At 39.0% G+C, this 18,006-nt stretch overlaps 3 protein-coding genes across 5 annotated transcripts; 1 reads left to right on the top strand and 2 right to left on the bottom strand.

Moving 5' to 3' along the window:
* Positions 1–130: 130 nt before the first annotated feature.
* On the bottom strand, positions 131–9,501 carry LOC141908124 (uncharacterized). 2 transcript variants are annotated; one of them, XM_074797983.1, is made up of 12 exons: positions 9,350–9,501; positions 6,226–6,365; positions 5,714–5,837; positions 5,392–5,519; positions 4,887–5,006; positions 4,307–4,386; positions 3,246–3,900; positions 2,267–2,424; positions 1,814–1,946; positions 1,502–1,624; positions 703–833; positions 131–616 (listed from the first exon to the last, which is right to left on the bottom strand). In XM_074797983.1, exons 2-12 carry the CDS (start codon positions 6,305–6,307, stop codon positions 476–478), a joined length of 1,875 nt encoding a protein of 624 aa, XP_074654084.1. In that variant the 5' UTR covers positions 6,308–6,365; positions 9,350–9,501; the 3' UTR covers positions 131–475. The 2 variants fall into 2 exon arrangements, with proteins under 2 accessions (XP_074654084.1, XP_074654085.1); XM_074797984.1 differs by lacking the exon at positions 9,350–9,501 and adding an exon at positions 6,447–6,471.
* LOC141908125 (mitochondrial 2-oxoglutarate/malate carrier protein-like) lies at positions 8,344–15,314 on the top strand. Of its 2 annotated transcripts, XM_074797986.1 has the most exons (12): positions 8,344–8,479; positions 10,291–10,409; positions 10,561–10,622; positions 11,003–11,093; positions 11,444–11,524; positions 11,622–11,744; positions 12,081–12,171; positions 12,649–12,739; positions 12,825–12,924; positions 13,057–13,108; positions 13,415–13,628; positions 14,170–15,313. In XM_074797986.1, exons 1-11 carry the CDS (start codon positions 8,465–8,467, stop codon positions 13,592–13,594), a joined length of 1,005 nt encoding a protein of 334 aa, XP_074654087.1. In that variant the 5' UTR covers positions 8,344–8,464; the 3' UTR covers positions 13,595–13,628; positions 14,170–15,313. The 2 variants fall into 2 exon arrangements, with proteins under 2 accessions (XP_074654087.1, XP_074654086.1); XM_074797985.1 differs by having other exon boundaries at positions 13,415–15,314.
* Positions 15,315–16,028: 714 nt separating this feature from the next.
* LOC141908628 (Parkinson disease protein 7 homolog) lies at positions 16,029–17,858 on the bottom strand. The gene is made up of 5 exons (XM_074798735.1): positions 17,719–17,858; positions 17,243–17,401; positions 17,084–17,153; positions 16,807–16,893; positions 16,029–16,411 (listed from the first exon to the last, which is right to left on the bottom strand). The coding sequence occupies exons 1-5, from the start codon at positions 17,803–17,805 to the stop codon at positions 16,251–16,253; spliced, it is 564 nt and encodes a 187-aa protein (XP_074654836.1). The 5' UTR covers positions 17,806–17,858; the 3' UTR covers positions 16,029–16,250.
* Between the last annotated feature and the right edge of the window lie 148 nt (positions 17,859–18,006).

The following is an 18,006-nucleotide window of genomic DNA, read 5'->3' as shown; positions in this document are numbered from 1 at the left end:
TCACCGAATGAATGATCCCCAAACGGCCCGCTCTTCCACTGCACTGCTCCTCCTCTCCCTGGTACAATGATGCAGTAAAGAATTAAGTAGAATCATGTAAAAAATACTATATATCTTTATTTCGAACTGGTTTAACTCATATTTTAAAAAGAAAAATATCACATACTTTTCAGGAATATTTAGTGAAAAACATTCTGTACTGCGCAAACATATTAATACAGTACCATTAATATTCCATTCTTTATTCTGATAATTGAGTTTTTCCGTCCAGTTTAACTACAGGGTCTACTTCACTAAATGTGAAGAAATCAGTAGAACACTTGAGCAACAAAAGGGTCCAATCTAACCATCTTAACTAGGGGGTCCAGGGACACCATCCCCACTTAAAAAGTGGTACTAATGCTCTAGTTTGAAAATTACACCATTCAATGTCCCTGGGCCTAAGCGGGTTAAAAAAAGTTTAGTTAGTATGGTATTATGCCAACAGAGGTTTATGTTCATCGTTATCGGTGTCTGAAGTAGGTGTGGCCGATCTCGACGAGACGTCTGCTGGGGAATTTCGTGGAGCGTCGACCTCGGCTTTGCGTAAACGTCGCAACGATACCAACAAAATCAACTACGAAAACAAAAAAAATCTACGATTTTAAAAAGTCGAATGCTTTTAGTGAAGGTTCCATTGAGGTCGGGGTTACATGTACTTACAAATGCTAACAGCATTATAAATAACATAACGCCGAACATAGCATATAGTTGTTTGATCATTCCACCGGTCCAGAGCGGTCCTAAAATAGTAGCCAATCCTATAAAGATGCTGCGTATTCCATGGCTGAGACCTGTAATATTCAAACACGTTCGATACATTTCTGGAAAATTTTGACAAAATCTGGGAAAGCGAATTCAACAGACATCCACTGGTCTCAAATGATCCGGAATAAGCAGGCTGTACTGTACTTCAAATGGGTGCGGTAAATAGTTGAAATTGATAAAATTAGTTCTGAGAATTTTCCTAGATTTCCTATGAATCTGGAAACCTAACAACGAAATATTCATTGCCTATACCAGACCTGGGTACGACTACTAGATAGTTTCTACTCTCTTGAAGAGCTCAACTGCTACCAGAAATATCAGAATATACTTTCAAAATCGGAGTAATTTCTAGTTCATTTTCAATTACGAGTTAAACTACTATTTTTGATAGTAAGATAACCACACTCAAACGTGGTGAACGGATAAAAAGATTAAAACCCGCTATCTACAGATTAAAAGAATTGAAATCAAGAATTTATTTATTCGAACAATCTAAAATACAAAATACACAACGTTTCGATCTCACCCTAGAGATCATCGTCAGGTGACGTTGATCTCTTGGGTGAGATCGAAATGTCGTGTTTATTATATATTTTAGTACTACTACAATTTAAAGATACAGGTTCTCAGACCTGCCTATACCGGTATTTATAAAAATAAACCTAGCCGCACTGATTATTTCCGATGTACGAACCTTGAGTTTCTGGTTTCGTTATTTTCGAATAAAGCGACATCGTACAAACGACTAACAGCGGTAATCCCATCACATCAGCGATCGTACCGACAATAAACGGGGCGAGATTACTGGCTACATCACCTTTAAAATACATCACCGTCAAAAATCTGTCAGAAATACCGACATAAACTTATGAAGACAAAAATAAATTTCTGATTTTCGATCTTATTTTTCTGTTCGTTCACTAGGGCTGATTACGCCAGTCCCAGTTTGTCAACGGCTAGGTTTACTCAATTATTTACACATCCGGTACTTTATTCAGATACATACCGGGTTTAGCGCGTGGAAAATAATATATCAGCCAAACCAGACTGACGACTTCAATTATATAACCAATTATAATAATAGTACTGTCTAACAGGAATTTACTCATACAACGTACGACTAGAAACATGATTATTATCTGAAAATAGAAACAGTGACATCATCAATGGTCGGATTGACACGTTGCTTTAGGCCAGGCTTTTAATTTTTGTTGTTATGCGCATTTTCTAAAGGCGGGAAATATCAGTTCAATGATAAACACCAATATTAATTCAGCTTTTTTAACGAGCTTTTTCATTACTCAGGTCCTCAGATTTAAGATCTCAAAAAGGAAATTTCCTTTCTTTTTATTTCTAAAAAATAATATCGGTAGATCCATGAAACAACAAAACTACCGAGCCTGGCCTTAGCTTGTAGTAGTTATTATTGCCTCTGACGATGAGAGGGGGATTAACGCACCTCAATTCCAGCTATAAAATAAAGTAAACTGTTTTCGAATTCGCGCCAGTTGAGGTAAATCGCGGTGATCGGAGTCACCATCGTTTCTAAACCGACTTGATTGAAAAACGACGCAAACACCGCGAAAAGTATCACAACTATTTCTTCTTGAACGTATTCTGTAAATAGAGATCGGAGAATGAAAGAAAGTCACGAGTAAAACTACTATTTACTATAAATATACTGTGGCAGAGTCTCATGATATCATCAGGTTTAAATCATGTGTTTACTAACTAGGGTAAGGGTTTGTACTGTGACAGAGGGTCATGATGCCATCAGGTTTGAATTCCTGCTGGAGGAGTATGTGTCTACTAGGGCAGGGGTTGGTATTAATTGTCACCGTGTCTCATGATTAGATGTCTATCAGGACCAGGGTTTTCCTATAGTAGTGTCTGCTGAGGGAGGATGGGTCTACTGAAGGGTTTCATAGGGTGGCAGAGTCTTGGTGTGAATGTGAGAGAGGATCAGGTTCGAATCCCTGTGAGGGAGGATCAGGTTCGAATCCCTGTGAGGGAGGATCAGATTTGATTCCATGTGCGGTAGGATCAGATTTGAATCCCTGTGAGGAAGGATCAGGTTTGAATCCCTGTGAGGGAGGATCAGGTTCGATTTCCTGTGAGGGAGGATCAGATTTGATTCCATGTGCGGTAGGATCAGATTTGAATCCCTGTGAGGAAGGATCAGGTTTGAATCCCTGTGAGGGAGGATCAGGTTCGAATCCCTGTGAGGGAGGATCAGATTTGATTCCATGTGAGGTAGGATCAGATTTGAATCCCTGTGAGGGAGGATCAGATTTGAATCCCTGTGAGGGAGGATCAGGTTTGAATCCCTGTGAGGGAGGATAGGTAATAAACGATTGATGGAAACTCTCCGTGATATGACGATAATATCATCAAGACTTGAAATATTCACAACTTCCGTTCGATTTCATTCAACTTACCGTTGTACAAAAATCTCAATTTATCACAAAGCGTTTTCGAGGTGTTCATGGCGGGAGGGCAGACGGCGTCCTCCTCGTTTCTCGTGCGGTCGTAATTCTGATACGAAGCCGACGAGCAGCGTTTATTCCAATCGCGACTCGAGTCGCCGTCGTCGGTCGCCGTGCTCATAAAACGCTCGGCCGATTCGATCATATCGTTCGAGTACATCAACGACGAACTGAGCAGTTCGTTTTCCCGCTGCAGCAGCGTCGGCGCAATCACGCCGTCACCCGATGAAACATTGTCGTCGTTGACATTCGCGGCGGGATTTACGAGATAGTTTTCATTTCGCGTCGCGCCATTTTCCTGCACGCTACACGGCACGTTCGGTATAGAATTATAACTGAGCGTGGCGACGTCGTCGTAACTATTGATCAATTGATCTAACGATTCGTAACGCGTTGACGAGTCGTCGCGATCGCCGGCATTTTGAATCGACGTTGTCGTCGCGCTATAGTTGCCGCAGCCGCCGCCGTCTTGAATGTTTAAGTTCGTCTCGCTCGTGCTGTAGTTGATGTGTCGTTTGATTTTCTCCTCTTCGACGATCGCCGGTAAATCGAAGTACATGAACGCGGTCATCACCTCGAGTAAACACCACAGAAACGCCATAAATAACTACAAGCAAAAAATACACGCAGAAAAATTAGCATACAGTATATTTAGACTTGCCCTGTAGCCTAGGGACAGTAAATGTTTCACCGAATTGAGAACTGTACTATTGCGACTGTAAATATTCCACCAAGTTCAAATCAGGGAAACTGAAGGTGTTTCCAAATAAATTCTAGTTAAGTAAAACTCACCCACGACTGAAGCGGGTAAACAAATCAAAAAATGCCGAGTACAGGGGTAAGTACCTCTACTAACATGTGCATGGATTATGTCTGCTCTAGATGCAATCAATAATAATAATCTATGATATCAGGATATGCCCCGATTTATTCAAAAGAAAGTGAGCAGCCTAATTATGTTAATATAGCTTTACTAATTTTACTAGTTTTTCGATTGATAAAACAATACTTACACCTGGTGAGGTAAAGGCGTCAACTTTAAACGGACCGATTTTGAAGTCGGTGTAAGCCAAAAATAGATTAAACGCAGGACCTGAAATAAATACATCAAAAATTTGAAAATTTCATACAACTTAAAGCACATGTTTCGTACAACACTGAGGGGCCATTCATAAGAATAAGTACACAAGACATTAAGCCTTCATTCGCATTAATTTTTCAACAAGAATCTTTTCCATGTGTTGGAATTCAAATATCATGGCGATTTATATATGATTTGCTTTTTTCCCTGACATCAATCAATTAACACAGTCAAATACGTAAGGCATAGACGGAAACTGTCTGACACACGAGATCTAGCAATCTAATCAAATTTCCCTGACTTATCCCTCATTCTTTTAAAGAAAAGAAAATTCTCTGACTTCCAAGTAAGTGGCCACTCTGTCAAAACTGTACCAGACCAGAACCCGGTCTACAATTTACGTATACATCGTGTAAGTGTTCACGGCAGTAAAGTTTTATTTAAGATCTTCTGCTTTACGTCGACATACTTCAAACGAATGAATGACCCCCGGAAGAAACGGGCTTTTTTACCGACGACGAGACCGAACTGACGACAAACCATAAACATCGATAAAACCGCAGTTCGTTCATCTTTGGTCGTGGCTCGTGACACGTCGGCGACGACCGCGGCGCTCGCACCGGTTCCAATTCCTACAGAAAATAAAAACCATAGTTTTACTTCTAGATTGTGACTGTATCATCGAGTTGCGTTTATAGCCGCGTTCACACTTCGTTTTTAGAGCTTAGAACTGGATCATTCAATTTTAGAACGGACCAGTTAAGACTGACCAAAATGACAAATTTTTTGGAATATTTCGAACGAATCATTTTTCTGTACGTGAATAGGAACTTCGGTTTAATTAGGGAGGTGGGCAACGCCTCACTGATTTAATTGACTGTCTATCACTGAGTTGCATCTAGCCGGATCAGTGATAACAAACGGAATTACAAAATGTGCGTGAACTCACAGCAGATTTGATTCGGTCTGAAATTGGCTTTTTCAAAAATCCAGCACAAGACCGAAATAATCAATTACCTGCGACAAGTCTGCTCGACAGTATAAACCATTTGTTTAATCCGAAAAAATACATCAAGTTGCCGGAAATCTCCCATAAATTGGCGAACAGCAGAATCCATTTAACCTTTTTCGTATAATCGTACCACCTGAAAATGTCAGCAGACGTACTAAATTTGTTTTCAAATTGAAACTTAAATATCAGCGATAGAATTCTTAAAGCATATAAGCTGTTGATTTTCCTGCTTTGTCCGAAGGCCTCTAGGACCTCTGGACTAGACTAGAAGTCAGGGGCGGAATCTGCAGCCCCGCTAGTGAGACTAGTGACGTAAGATGTTTTTACCTTCCCATGAGCGGGGCGGCGAATAGCCCCGAAAAGCTGAACGCCGACAAAATCAGACCGAGGAAATATTCCTCGGCTTCGAAGCGCTCGCTGATGTACAACCATAACGTCGGCAGGATAACCGCTGAAAACAACAGATTGAAGGTTTTGTAAAGATCAGTCAACGAAGCGATTACTTCCGTCGCCGATGAACTTTTTTTTTCAGATAAATGCGAACCAATCTATAGCGACAATGATCTATTTTTTGAATGAATGATGTAGAGCGCTGCATGTACACGCGTAAGATAACGAGGTTTTGATAAACGATTAAAATGATCGCACGTTTCTCCTAATCGGCCCGGGTCATTTAGTGAACTGCGATAAAAATCGTAATCAGTTCATTTCTAATGCTGCCATGTCTTTTATTGTTAGCTCGATCGTGCTTTTTTGTAATGTACAGGCCAGATAGGAGGCCACAATATGAGAAACGAGGTATCAATTTTTTCAAGCCTAAGTATCGCTAGCTAACATACCGTACTCAACACCGCTGAGGCCGAACAGGAAACCGATAGTGGTATAGGTCATCCATTTCTTCGCTTTCGGAGACAGCGCCATTAAACATTGCCATCTAACCCTTCCTGATTTAACTTGCGGAAATCAGGGAAGATTTATTCTGCAAATAAACGAACATCTGAAGTTGAAGTTTCTTGCGTACAGTCTAATTCGGTGAAGATGTCATCTGATAAGTTCTCACAATACTGGAATGTCTTCTTTTTAGTCCCAATTTTCAATTCAATTCACTAAGCTGTCAATATGATGATAGTCTCAGCTTTAACGACTCAAACTAGAATGGCTGCATCTTAAAATTGATTATCTTCAGAACTCATGCCCTACTCGAAAACACCGATTCAGATAGTGCGATACATATCGCTAAACGGTGTCAACGTTTTACAACCTGTTAGATTATTGTATCTCTGCCCTGGTATACAGAAATGAGGGGCCTCAAGAGTATGTCGGCAACTAACGAACAAACACAAATACACCCGGTTGTACAGGATACAAGTTGTAATTGTCACAGAATAACAGTAGAATCCAGGATCCAGAGGCCAATATTTGAAGGACTTGTCATATCCCAAGAGGGAATGTTAAGCATAACGGCGGCCAAATGACGTTACTAATTTACAGTTGACCCCCGATATACCGACCTCCCTTGATCTGACTAAAAATAAATGCAAATGGGCCTTGATACAGGCTAGAAATGTCTTAAATTTTCTGTGCGAGAGCAACCCCCACCAATGTTCCGCTTGCAGCCCACCCTTGTATTGATTGCCAAATCTGCCCTTTTCAAATCTTAATTTTCAAGTCCACCCCATTCAAAGAGTCCTAGATTTGCTGATGTCATCTCGGGGTACGACTCTTGAAATAAAAATTACAGGATTGGAACTGTTGTTGATGATATTTCTTAGGTTTTAAATTAAAAAGTAATTTCATAACCAGCGTAAACTGTGAAATATTGGTACCAAAGGGCCTGTTCAATTTAACCACTTGACTTCATACTGAAATGCTGGCTTTTTCTAATACCAAATACAACAAAATATTTTACACGAAAAAAATCTTCTTTTTTCAAAGATTCATCGTACATGAAATGAGAACCGCACGAGAGATCATCAGTCAAGCACGTGAGTCGACCCCCCTTTAACCAGAGCTATAACCGGGACACCGTATTGGATTTCCTAGGAAATACGACTTAAAAATCTATGAAACTCACGTGGCTGTTACTGACGGCGACGGAAATAAATGAAACCGTGCAAACAACTTAACGAAACATAATTAAATTAGCGAGGTATACATCGGCACATTTTACTAAACGTGAGCGGCAGTCTTCACATGCCGTCTTTTTTCATTACATAAGCATTTGCGCTATTTTTGTCTAAGATTAATTCGCTAGGCAAATCGAATAAACAAGATGAGATCTTTAATTAAAAGGTGGGTTGAGGGTTGTTATTCGACAGGGTACCGTGACTACGTCAGGGGTTCGTCGGTCAGCGCGATATCGTTGAAAAGGGCAGCTTTCCTGTAAATCGAAGTGATGAATTTTGTCGCAAAATATTTTTGTCCCTAAATAATTCGGTGGGTCTCAAAAATCTTGCCCCCGAATTTGCAAATTATATCCTGGCACCAAAATATCTGTTGGTATAGCTGTTATAAGTTTCACCCAGCACTGGCAGCGGTTGTCTCCACAGTGATCTCCGTCGTTCTATGATCCTAGTGTAACACACTGTTGTACATCAGACACTAAGGTTCTTGGTGAATTATAAGTCAGCTTTAGCACAATTTCAATAATTTATCTGAATTGAAATCATTAGGAATAATCCATCAGAAATTCCGTGTGAGGCCTCGGTTGAATTATAAATCAGCTGGCTACCCGAAAGACATTTATTTTCGCTGATTTCGTTGGCCGTTTTAAGGATCGCAGTCATTTTCCGAGATGCAACACGAAATTGTTCACGAGAAACATTTGATTTCGGCGAATTTGCTCGAAATGAAAAAAGAACTGATTGGTGAAGATTCAAAGTTCAAGTCTCAATGAACGTGAAAATTGAACTCTTGTTTTGTGTAGCCAGATTTGGTTATTATTATATAGGCCTCCAGTTCATTGTGCACATTGACAATATACGAGATATATCTGAGTAGCCAGTTGGTTGTGTGCAGGCTTGTATTTCAAACAAACATTGGTAGGCCTCTAGCCAAAGTCATATTGAAGCAGCCAACATGACTTCAAATCAGGTAACTGCGCATCATGAAAATCCATCAAATGATAGGCCTGATGAACATCAGGTCCATATGAACTAGAGGTTAAACACAGCTTTTATTGTACCTGCTATAAATGCTAGTTATGGATCAGCAGGGTAAAGGTCAGGTAAAGTTAGGCTCTAAAAAACAAGCCACTATTAGGCCTATTAATTCAAGAAACATGGGCGTCACCAGAGGGGGGTTGGGGGATGGTGGCAACCCCCTTTTGCATGCAAGTTCCACAATTTTTTAGATGCAAATTTTGTTTTTTCACATTCCATAAATTTCACAAATATTTTGAGACTGTCAAGACCGCCACCTTTCCACAAGGTGGCACTATACGACAAGAAAAATCTCGGCTACGTACAAGGTCCGGTGCGATTCAAGAATAGGGGACTATAGCAATATATATGTAGTGATAGTAATCAATTAAGTAATAATATTAGTAATTGATAATGATGATATATAATGATAGTAATGTATATAGTAATTAATGATGATTAGGGAACTAAACCTAACCCTAACCCTAACCACTAGTCCCCTATTCTTGAATCTTACCCTGTAATTACTGCTTGCTACAACAACATCTAGGTGACCTGACCTGGGTAGTGATGATGCATGTTTTGACTTTGTTACTAAAGTAGTGATGCTGGTGCTCAAGTGCTTGCAACATTGCAATTGTAACACAGCATTTCAGTAAACATAACAATTGTTTTAGTCTGAAATATCAACCGAGTTACGGCCACGATCATTTTGAACGTAAGTGCATCAGCTGGGGCAGTGGTCCATATAATATGCACGATTAAAATTTTTGATTTGGATTTTATTGATTGATCGACTTCAAAAAACATAAAACGCTCTTACTGTTCGGTGCAGCATCTTCTTACATAGTCCACAACTTCAGGTGACTCGGTATCGTGTTATACGTTGATAAACGTAAATATGTCGGTATTTGATCACTCGGGGGCTGTTTTTGAAAGGATTTTTTGAGGAAATCTGGAATTACTTCCTTGTACTCGCTTGCCACAGGCAGCACGCCTAATCAATGAAGCGTGACAACAATAAATGGGGCGTGCAAACTCATTAACTGGCTCAGAATTTGATGTTGTAGATATTTGGATTGCCAGAATTATTCTTTTACACCATTATTTGACGATATCTCAGTAGAAATCTCCCTTCTAAATTGGCAATAAAACGGTATGGAATTGATACTGATGCTTGCCACAGTCACTTTCAAAATGATAAATCACTCATGCGTAAAAACAAAACGAAACCTATTTTTGCCTAAAAACTGCTTTTTGTAACCAACTCAGCAGAATTTATTTCGATTTCTATTGTCTTAAGAATAAGATGGCAATAAACCCGAATTGAATTGGTACTGGTAGTCACTTGCCGCAGCCACTCTTCTCCCTCCCGGTTTTCATCAACTCAGTTTAAAATCAATCATCATGCGTGAAAAAAGCAATTCATCAAGCGTAACGATATTTTCTTCTCTTACTTTACCCAATTTTATTCTCCACGATATATTTTACGACGAAGAAATCTCATTCTGATTTGTTAAGTTTTAGTGAAAATGGGTTAAATTAGTAAAAAAAAGGCCGATGGATGGAACCCGAAAAAAACCATCATGGCATAAGATATTCACACTTAAATGTCATCCAATGATTAAACAGTAGTTAAAGCCCATTTTTCTGGTGATATAGGTCCGAAAACAACTTGAAATTCCCATATCGAAAAAAACCCCAGAAAAAACCAATAGTAAAAACTGGTTCTGTATTCTATAATGTTGGTATTTTTATCCCAAGGTCGGAAAGGACGGCAAAATGGTGGTGGAAGCCGGCGAGCGACATGAAGATGTCAAACCTCATGCAGAGCCTGTGCAAACTTCAAAATCCATCAAATTTCTGTTCGGTGGAACGGCAGGGTAAGGACTCGGTGATGAATCAAGTTTGCCAATCTGTTTAAATTCAGAGAACAAGGAGTTTAATTTAACTAGGACCAAAGTTATATTCTGAGAGTGTTTGACATTTATTTTCACTTTTGTATTATGTAAATTAAAAAAAATCATTTTCTAGATGTCTCGCTACAATGTTTGTGCAACCTTTGGATCTGGTGAAGAATCGTATGCAGTTGAGTGGTAAGTCCATCATTAGCGGGACCACTGCTTGTCACAAACAATAGCTGGGGTCAAAAATAAAGAATACAATTCAAAACAGTATCCTTCCCCTATATTCTCGTTTAGAAGTGGTACCTAGGATACTGTTTTGAATCTTTGATTTTTTTCGTCCCCCGGCTAATCGAGCAAATCTCTGCTCGGCAGCAAATTTTGTTTAAATCTGATAAGAAAAGAATCCAGAATCTTTTAAGCTCACATCTGGTGCCAGTCAAAACTTAGGCATACTCTCAGAACGTCTTGGGAGAGTGTCCCCAGCCCCTGTGATAACGATAATGTTAAACCCTTGTTAATTTAGTCACGTTTCATTCGTTTTAATCTTTCTCCGATATTTTACCCGTCAGGCGAGGGAGGAAAACTTAAAGAACACAAGACGAGTTTCCATGCGATTCGTTCAATTTTGAAACAGGAAGGCATCATTAAAATGTACACCGGGTAAGCTGAATAACCCATCTTAGGAAGTAGAACTTATTTCTACTGAAAACTGTTGCTATTATGATTTTAAAATTGGAAAAAATTATCAAAAACTGGGTTTTGGTTTTCAACTAGAAATGATCATAAAAGCTATGTAAAGATATGACATGTTTATTTATATATGGAATACAGATGATACAAAAGCTATTGGACACAGAGTTACAAAGTTTAATTAGTGAGGCAATGAACTTAGTAGATCTCTTCGTCGCTTGTCATAGGTGGAATCCTCGATAGCTACTGCTGAGTAGTGTTGGTAGCTCTCCATTTCTACCTTTTCTTACGATGGTGTTATCATTTCTCTCCCTGCTCAGATTGTCAGCTGGACTCCTGCGTCAGGCTACGTATACCACGTCTAGATTGGGTATCTATACAACGCTGTTCGAAATGTTCAGGTGCGTTTCGAGTAGTTAACTTCGATATATAAATCTCTGAAAAAATAATTCGAAATTGAATTCGACTCGTATAAATTTGATGAATATTTTTTCATAGTGAAAATGGAAAGCCGCCGAATTTTTTCGCGAAGGCCGGTATCGGTATGATGTCCGGTGGATTGGCAGCTATGGTTGGAACTCCAGCTGAGATTTCTCTCATCAGAATGACCGCTGATGGAAGGTATGTAATGAGCCTAGTGCCCAGCTTCATGGAATAAGTTTAAGCTAATGACATTTAGGTTTGTAACTGAAAAAAACATCAGGCTTAATAATGGTAAGAATGACCTTTATTTGAGCTCAAAGGTCTTTCTGGTCATTATAGGCCTTTCTTTGAGGGCAAAAGTCTTTGTTTTGAAGGTAGAATTTTTTTGGTAGAAATGAGAAATATTACCTGTTATTTAGTCCCTGAATTGGCAATCTCTCACTATCTACTAAAGGGCAGCGTAACAAACAGCAATATTTGTGATAAGAAAGGTATTAGTTTCGACCCAATCTTAGACGTAATGTTTCTCTTCAGGTTGCCAAAAGATCAACAAAGAAATTATAAGAATGTATTCGATGCATTGATTCGTATGTCGAAAGAAGAAGGTGTTCTTACTCTATGGAGGGTACGTAATTATCATTCAGTTGCTCTGTCGACAAATATGTTGTATTCAATTTAAATCTCTGTGTTTAATGCATTCATTTTAAACTGTATCTTTACTGGTAACAATCATCGGTATGGATATTTAGGGCAACTAAATAGGAACCTGTACTGAGAAAATAAGTAGGGGTTTTGAAGGTTCTCGTACAGGAAATTTTGAGAAATTCAAGCTCGGCTCTGCTACCCCTGTTCACCCCCTTAGTCCGCTACTGCTTCTAGGGTACGATATGTTTGCCTTGGGTCTCGCCGGAACAATAGATTCTCTAGAGAGGTTTGCAAATTCCAGGACAGCCGAGGCAGGGATGGGTCATTATCACAATGAGTTGGAGTAAAAAAAATGATTCGTAAATTATTGACCAGGACGCGTTAATCCGAGGCAATCGACTCCAGGTAAACAGAGTTTACTGTATAATTAATATAATTATGTTATGAATGGTTACAGGGTTGTGGCCCGACGGTAATGAGGGCTATCGTAGTTAACGCAGCTCAGTTGGCTTCCTATTCACAAGCCAAACAGTTCCTTTTATCAACAAGTAAGTATCAGATACATGTGTACACATATAAAATACACCTTACCTCAATTTTGATGATGTTCCTACAACATCCATTTCTATTCAGAATACTTCGGTGACAATATTTTGACACATTTTGCCGCCAGCATGTTGAGCGGTCTAGTGACCACTGCAGCTTCTATGCCGGTCGATATCGCTAAAACTAGGTAAGATGTTCAAGCTAAATAGAATTGTATATGTTTCCTCCAATATCATGAAAATATCAGAATATGATTAATCAGTCATTATGCATTGAAAGCGTTCAATTCAACGATTTTGTTTATTCATTTCATTTACAGAATTCAAAACATGAAATACATCGACGGTAAACCAGAATACAGGGGTGCTTTTGTAAGTGTCTATTTTGTTGATAGTTTTAACGAACCGATTGATGAGGTCTCTTAGTAAACCTCTTACTAAACTTTGCATACCTTGATCATCAATTTTTGTGGGCCCATTTGTACAGTCTCAGGCACTAGTATGTCACTATGTTTGATAGGTGCTGCTATCTCACAGATGACAACTAATTACTAATAACAGCAATAAATGGGGTGCACTAGGACTCAAACATTGATTTATACACCGCACTGCGGTGTAGATGGTAGATGCCCCGAAAATGATAAAAACTCATATTTGTTAGCGATGTTTTCTTTGCAGGACGTGTTGACGAAAGTCGTTCGTAAAGAGGGACTATTCAGTTTATGGAAAGGATTCACGCCGTATTTCTTCCGTCTCGGGCCGCACACGATTCTCACGTTCATCTTCTTGGAGCAGATGAATATCTACTATCGTCTGTACGTGCTAGGTGACGAATCCGGCGGCGGCAGCGGACTGTAGATGGCGTTGTAGTCATGCTATTTTTAGACGACCAGTAGGTTTCTATTATTCCAGGCGTCTAGGCCGGACGTACAATGCTTCTCTTACACACGTAGATGCTGTTGCCGTTTGACCACATTTTAGCATATATTTTCACACTTTAGTTCTGTAGTACCGATGTAGATTAAGGTTTGACAAGTTTAGAATTTACTCGCAATTTGTGCGCTATATTTCCGGCATCTTGCTAAACTGAGCAGGGTATTCGATAGCTGTTTATAGCTATGCAATTGTTGTAGTGCCTCCTGATCTCATTGCGGAATATCAGCCCGAAAAGTTGGATATATGTTGAAATGTGGCTACAAAATACAGATGGGCCATAATTTGTTATCGTCAAAACATTATCACAAAAGGGGAATCAAATCTTCATGTTAGTAAAAGCTCATTTCTAAAACCGACCAGTCTTGTACTGTGTTTATGTTGTTAATTGTATAGAAAATTGAAATTGTGCTAAAACTGGTCTTTGGTCTAATCCTCGATTATGTGATTGGGTTTTAAATTCTGAATTTATTGATTTAAAAATGCTGTCATTAATCCAGGCTTCCGTACACCGCTGCGACTGATATCAAATTACATTCGGTTATAAGATACTTTCTGGATTCCTCTGTGTCGGCGAAAGTTTCCATCCCTTTGGCGACATCTCTGTGCAATGCCGAGTTGACGTAGATATTTCGCTAACTTCATTAAATCGAACCTCCCATGTTCGAGGTGGTATAGATATGTTTTTAACTGCTTCCTATGTATCCCGTATTAGATAAATCAATGATGCATAATTTAGTTAAGTTAGTATGGACTAACCGATGAAAACCAGATCTGGGCACGCACCACTTTACAGCGGAAAATTTTTCTCTGAATTTCATGAAAAACGCAATATTTAACTCTGTAAGAATTGATCAATTAATTGCCGACTGATGAAAAATCTAAGCCTCGTAGAACAGTCAATTTTGTATTACAGAATTTTCAATTTTTCTTACTTATTGCATACGTTTTATAACATATAATTGGCTTGGAAAATATCTTTTCTTGAACTAATTCTTTTTTGTTCTGTATTTTGTGATGAAGAGTGAAGGTATTCATGAAATTTGCAATTGAGTTGTTAGACAAATGCATATACAAGAACTGCCAATTCCACCTATAGGTGAACCGAGTTCTGTAGTTTGTGAGTTAGATGTGACTGTTTTAAGGAGTTTAAATTAGTTCATGTTCTGATCTATTCTAACTCAATAAAGAGATTCAAATCTTCAACGCCAGTAAGCTATGGAACTTGGTTCGGGAGCTAACATCTGTCTCTAAAAGTCAGGAAATTTTACAAGGAAGCCCGAGTGCTTAACTGAAAACTATTGAATTATACTTGGGCCCTGATGATAAGTCTATATTTAGTATGGTTTGATATCTAGGCTTGTGTTTTGTGTTTATATGTGCTTATACCATGTGATATGAATGTTTCATACAGTAGACTCTGCTCAGAGAATGTTTCAACAAATATCTAAGTAGAACAAACTGGTCAGATCCGACTTGAATGCAGTCTACTGTATCTGTGAATCAGTGTATCTAAAGAAATTGTTTGAAAATAACAACTGTCAGAGTCGATGCTGGCTAGACGCTGTGCTATTGAGTAATACTGCGTGCATATAATGTAAAATCCCTGAAAATATATACGTATATATATATATATATACATACATATAGATATATTATTAACTGTTTTTAAAACAGTTTGAATGATGAAAATTGTCGACAATAGTTTAATTGTTAGCAAGAATAAATTATATCCTGGTAAGATAAATTTCATACACATTCCGTTGTCTTGGTTGATAGCAGACTTTCTTTGTTGGGGAATATTCTAAGAAGTGAAACCGGAACCACCTGTTTGGAAATTCACCATTTTAGCGTGGCATCTAGAGGATCACTTTTTGAGAGTTTGGTGATGGCATTTGTAGTCCATTTTCAATTACAGTGGAACGTCGCTCATTATAACGGACTTGGATATACATGTACAACGCTTATTACAAACCTAGGATTTGGTCACAAATAGGGCAATTATAATAATTGCATGGGCCCTGGTTATAAAAGGTCCTCTGAAATAACAACTGAATTACCACTGGTATTAATAGAAGTCCTGCCTGGACAATCAAAGATTTGAAGAATTTTACAAGCTGGGTATAAAGTGTCAGAGGCAGGTCCAGACTGCAGATTGTGTTATGCGATGAGTTATACTGTTGCAACCGAATCAACAGTTGTGTAATAAATGAACTAGCATGTTAATATATACGCTAACTAGGAAGATACGAGCAGGGAGGTCTGCTCTAGATTTTAGGCAAAAAACCATCCTCATACTAAAGTAGGATCCTTAATCCATAAATATCCAAGAGCAAAATATACGATAATTCAAGCTTTTATTTCAACAAAGAAGTCATTATGTAAAGTTGATGAAAACCAGTTGCACCGCAATTCTATAAACACATTTTAAGGCATTGAGTTGATAATTTCATTGTCTATTTTTTACGTCATCCAAAAAATGACAAAGCACATCATGATGGTTGGGAAGATGAGACGAACAAATGAAAAACTTTCGCCGAAGACTTTTTGAAGTCAATTTTTCGTAATATTTCAGATATTTTCAGTCGGAGTACAGCATTGGACTTGCTACTGCTGCTCGCTTTTCTTTACCCTGCAGTTTTTCGACGAGGGCCAATCCAAAATCCATCGCAGTTCCCGGTCCTCTACTGGTTACTATGTTACCGTCGACGACCACTCTGTCTTCGCAGTACGTGTAGTGATCTGAAAATAAAACGATCAAATTTTTGTCCAATCGTGATTCCAGTGCGTAAACTAAGGTCAGCATGTGTTTCCATTCCATGCGCGAACCTGCTGAACTTCGAAGCAAATCATCGTGAAAATTCGTATTCGCTTTGACCTGAGCTATTGAGGCAACTGCCCATATCATAACTTTATAGTCTTAACCAAACCTGCCCTATTATAAAGCCTAACCCTGAACCTATCCTAACCATAATCCTCTGGACCCTCTTGATCCCATAAACCCTAATTTCCTGCTGTTAAAATACGAGCGGCAATTTAGTTTTGTACATGAAATAACAATCTTTCCCCTGGGATGAAAACGCGCAATGACCGTAAACGAAGAACGATGTAGGGCAAGATTAACAAACAACGCGTACCTCCTTGCATCATATCATTCTTCGTAGCCGGATATGAAGTCACCCTTTTCCCATGAGCAATTCCGTGACTGTTAAGAGCAAGTGGACCTAAAACGAAACAAATAGTTCTCTGTTCGAATTAAGACTCTAGAGTTAGAACATTGAAAATAAACTAAATATAACCGCAGAATCAAACAAACTCAACCAAGAACTATTTCAGTACCGGCCTGCAACATCGATACATCGCTGTACGTGGCTATAGCTCAGATTCAGAGAGGAAAGACATTCAGACACCTACCCGCGCAAATAGCTGCAATGACTAATCCCTCTGACTCCTGCTTTTTCAGTAATTGTTTTATTTTTGGAGACTGTAAATAAAAGATATTTAGGTTTCAAGCAAGGAAAGATATAAATCGCCAAGAATAATGCATCGAAATAGGTCAACTTAATGACAAACCTCTGCAATACTTTTCGCCCCTTTCAGACCACCTGGGATGACGATGGCGTCGAATTTCTGCGTAATGACATCATCGAGCGCTTCGTCAGGTTTGATCAGAACGTCGCGGCTGCATTTAACAACATCAGATCCATCCAGTCCAGCGACAGTCACTGACACCTTGAAAAATCAAATAAATTTGACGCTTAAATCATGTAGATGTTGTGTGAGTGGTTAGAAGTTAGTACCTTATCGTCGATGGTAAGCTCTTATAATTAGATGGGCTTATGCCCACTTACTTATGGGGTTAGTGAATACATCGAGCGTGAAACTAAACCACAGGCAGGTTACTGACTACCAGTGGCAGCATACCTGCTGGTGGAGCTGGCCCTGTCCTGCTTGCTGTGGACGTGGTGGTGATTGGAGATTCAATCAAGCCTAAAATGAATGGACGGGTTTGTCATCTCGGAAAAAGGGTCCTAAAATAGTCTACTCACACTTCCCCGTCGTAAAATATCGACGGTGATGACAGTTTCCATTTCCTCCGCTCCCTCGGCTAAAATAACTAACGCTGTCGGTGCCATTCTCTAGTTTTTATGCAGTGACACGAATGTCAAAGGTAAAGGTCTAATCCAGATCGGATACTACAGAGTCTGTACACAGTTCGAATCCCATATTATTAAAGGATTAATCAAACAATAACTTGCCTTATATTGAGTTTTTTTAATTTTTACCCATGGTTCATTACACATATAGATATTCGTTCAGTTTATAAATTTATTTTC

This window comes from Tubulanus polymorphus, chromosome 7, assembly GCF_964204645.1.
Source record: "Tubulanus polymorphus chromosome 7, tnTubPoly1.2, whole genome shotgun sequence".
Lineage (NCBI taxonomy): Eukaryota > Metazoa > Nemertea > Palaeonemertea > Tubulaniformes > Tubulanidae > Tubulanus > Tubulanus polymorphus.
This window is presented reverse-complemented; position numbering and strand designations above follow the sequence as displayed.

What these genes read in the sequence shown, in the direction of transcription:
- LOC141908124 (XM_074797983.1), bottom strand. Translation starts at nt 6,307, where the DNA reads ATGGCGCTGTCTCCGAAAGCGAAGAAATGGATGACCTATACCACTATC. An exon ending in CCTCAGCGGTGTTGAGTACG is followed by an intron (nt 5,838 to 6,225) that starts GTATGTTAGCTA and finishes TGTTGTTTTCAG; the next exon opens with CGGTTATCCTGCCGACGTTA. An exon ending in ATTTTATAGCTGGAATTGAG is followed by an intron (nt 1,947 to 2,266) that starts GTGCGTTAATCC and finishes TTCTATTTTCAG; the next exon opens with ATAATAATCATGTTTCTAGT.
- LOC141908628 (XM_074798735.1), bottom strand. Translation starts at nt 17,805, where the DNA reads ATGGCACCGACAGCGTTAGTTATTTTAGCCGAGGGAGCGGAGGAAATG. An exon ending in CATTGCAGCTATTTGCGCGG is followed by an intron (nt 16,894 to 17,083) that starts GTAGGTGTCTGA and finishes GTTTCGTTTTAG; the next exon opens with GTCCACTTGCTCTTAACAGT. An exon ending in GAATGATATGATGCAAGGAG is followed by an intron (nt 16,412 to 16,806) that starts GTACGCGTTGTT and finishes TTTTATTTTCAG; the next exon opens with ATCACTACACGTACTGCGAA.
- LOC141908125 (XM_074797985.1), top strand. An exon ending in CTGTTCGGTGGAACGGCAGG is followed by an intron (nt 10,410 to 10,560) that starts GTAAGGACTCGG and finishes ATCATTTTCTAG; the next exon opens with ATGTCTCGCTACAATGTTTG. An exon ending in ATCATTAAAATGTACACCGG is followed by an intron (nt 11,094 to 11,443) that starts GTAAGCTGAATA and finishes CTCCCTGCTCAG; the next exon opens with ATTGTCAGCTGGACTCCTGC.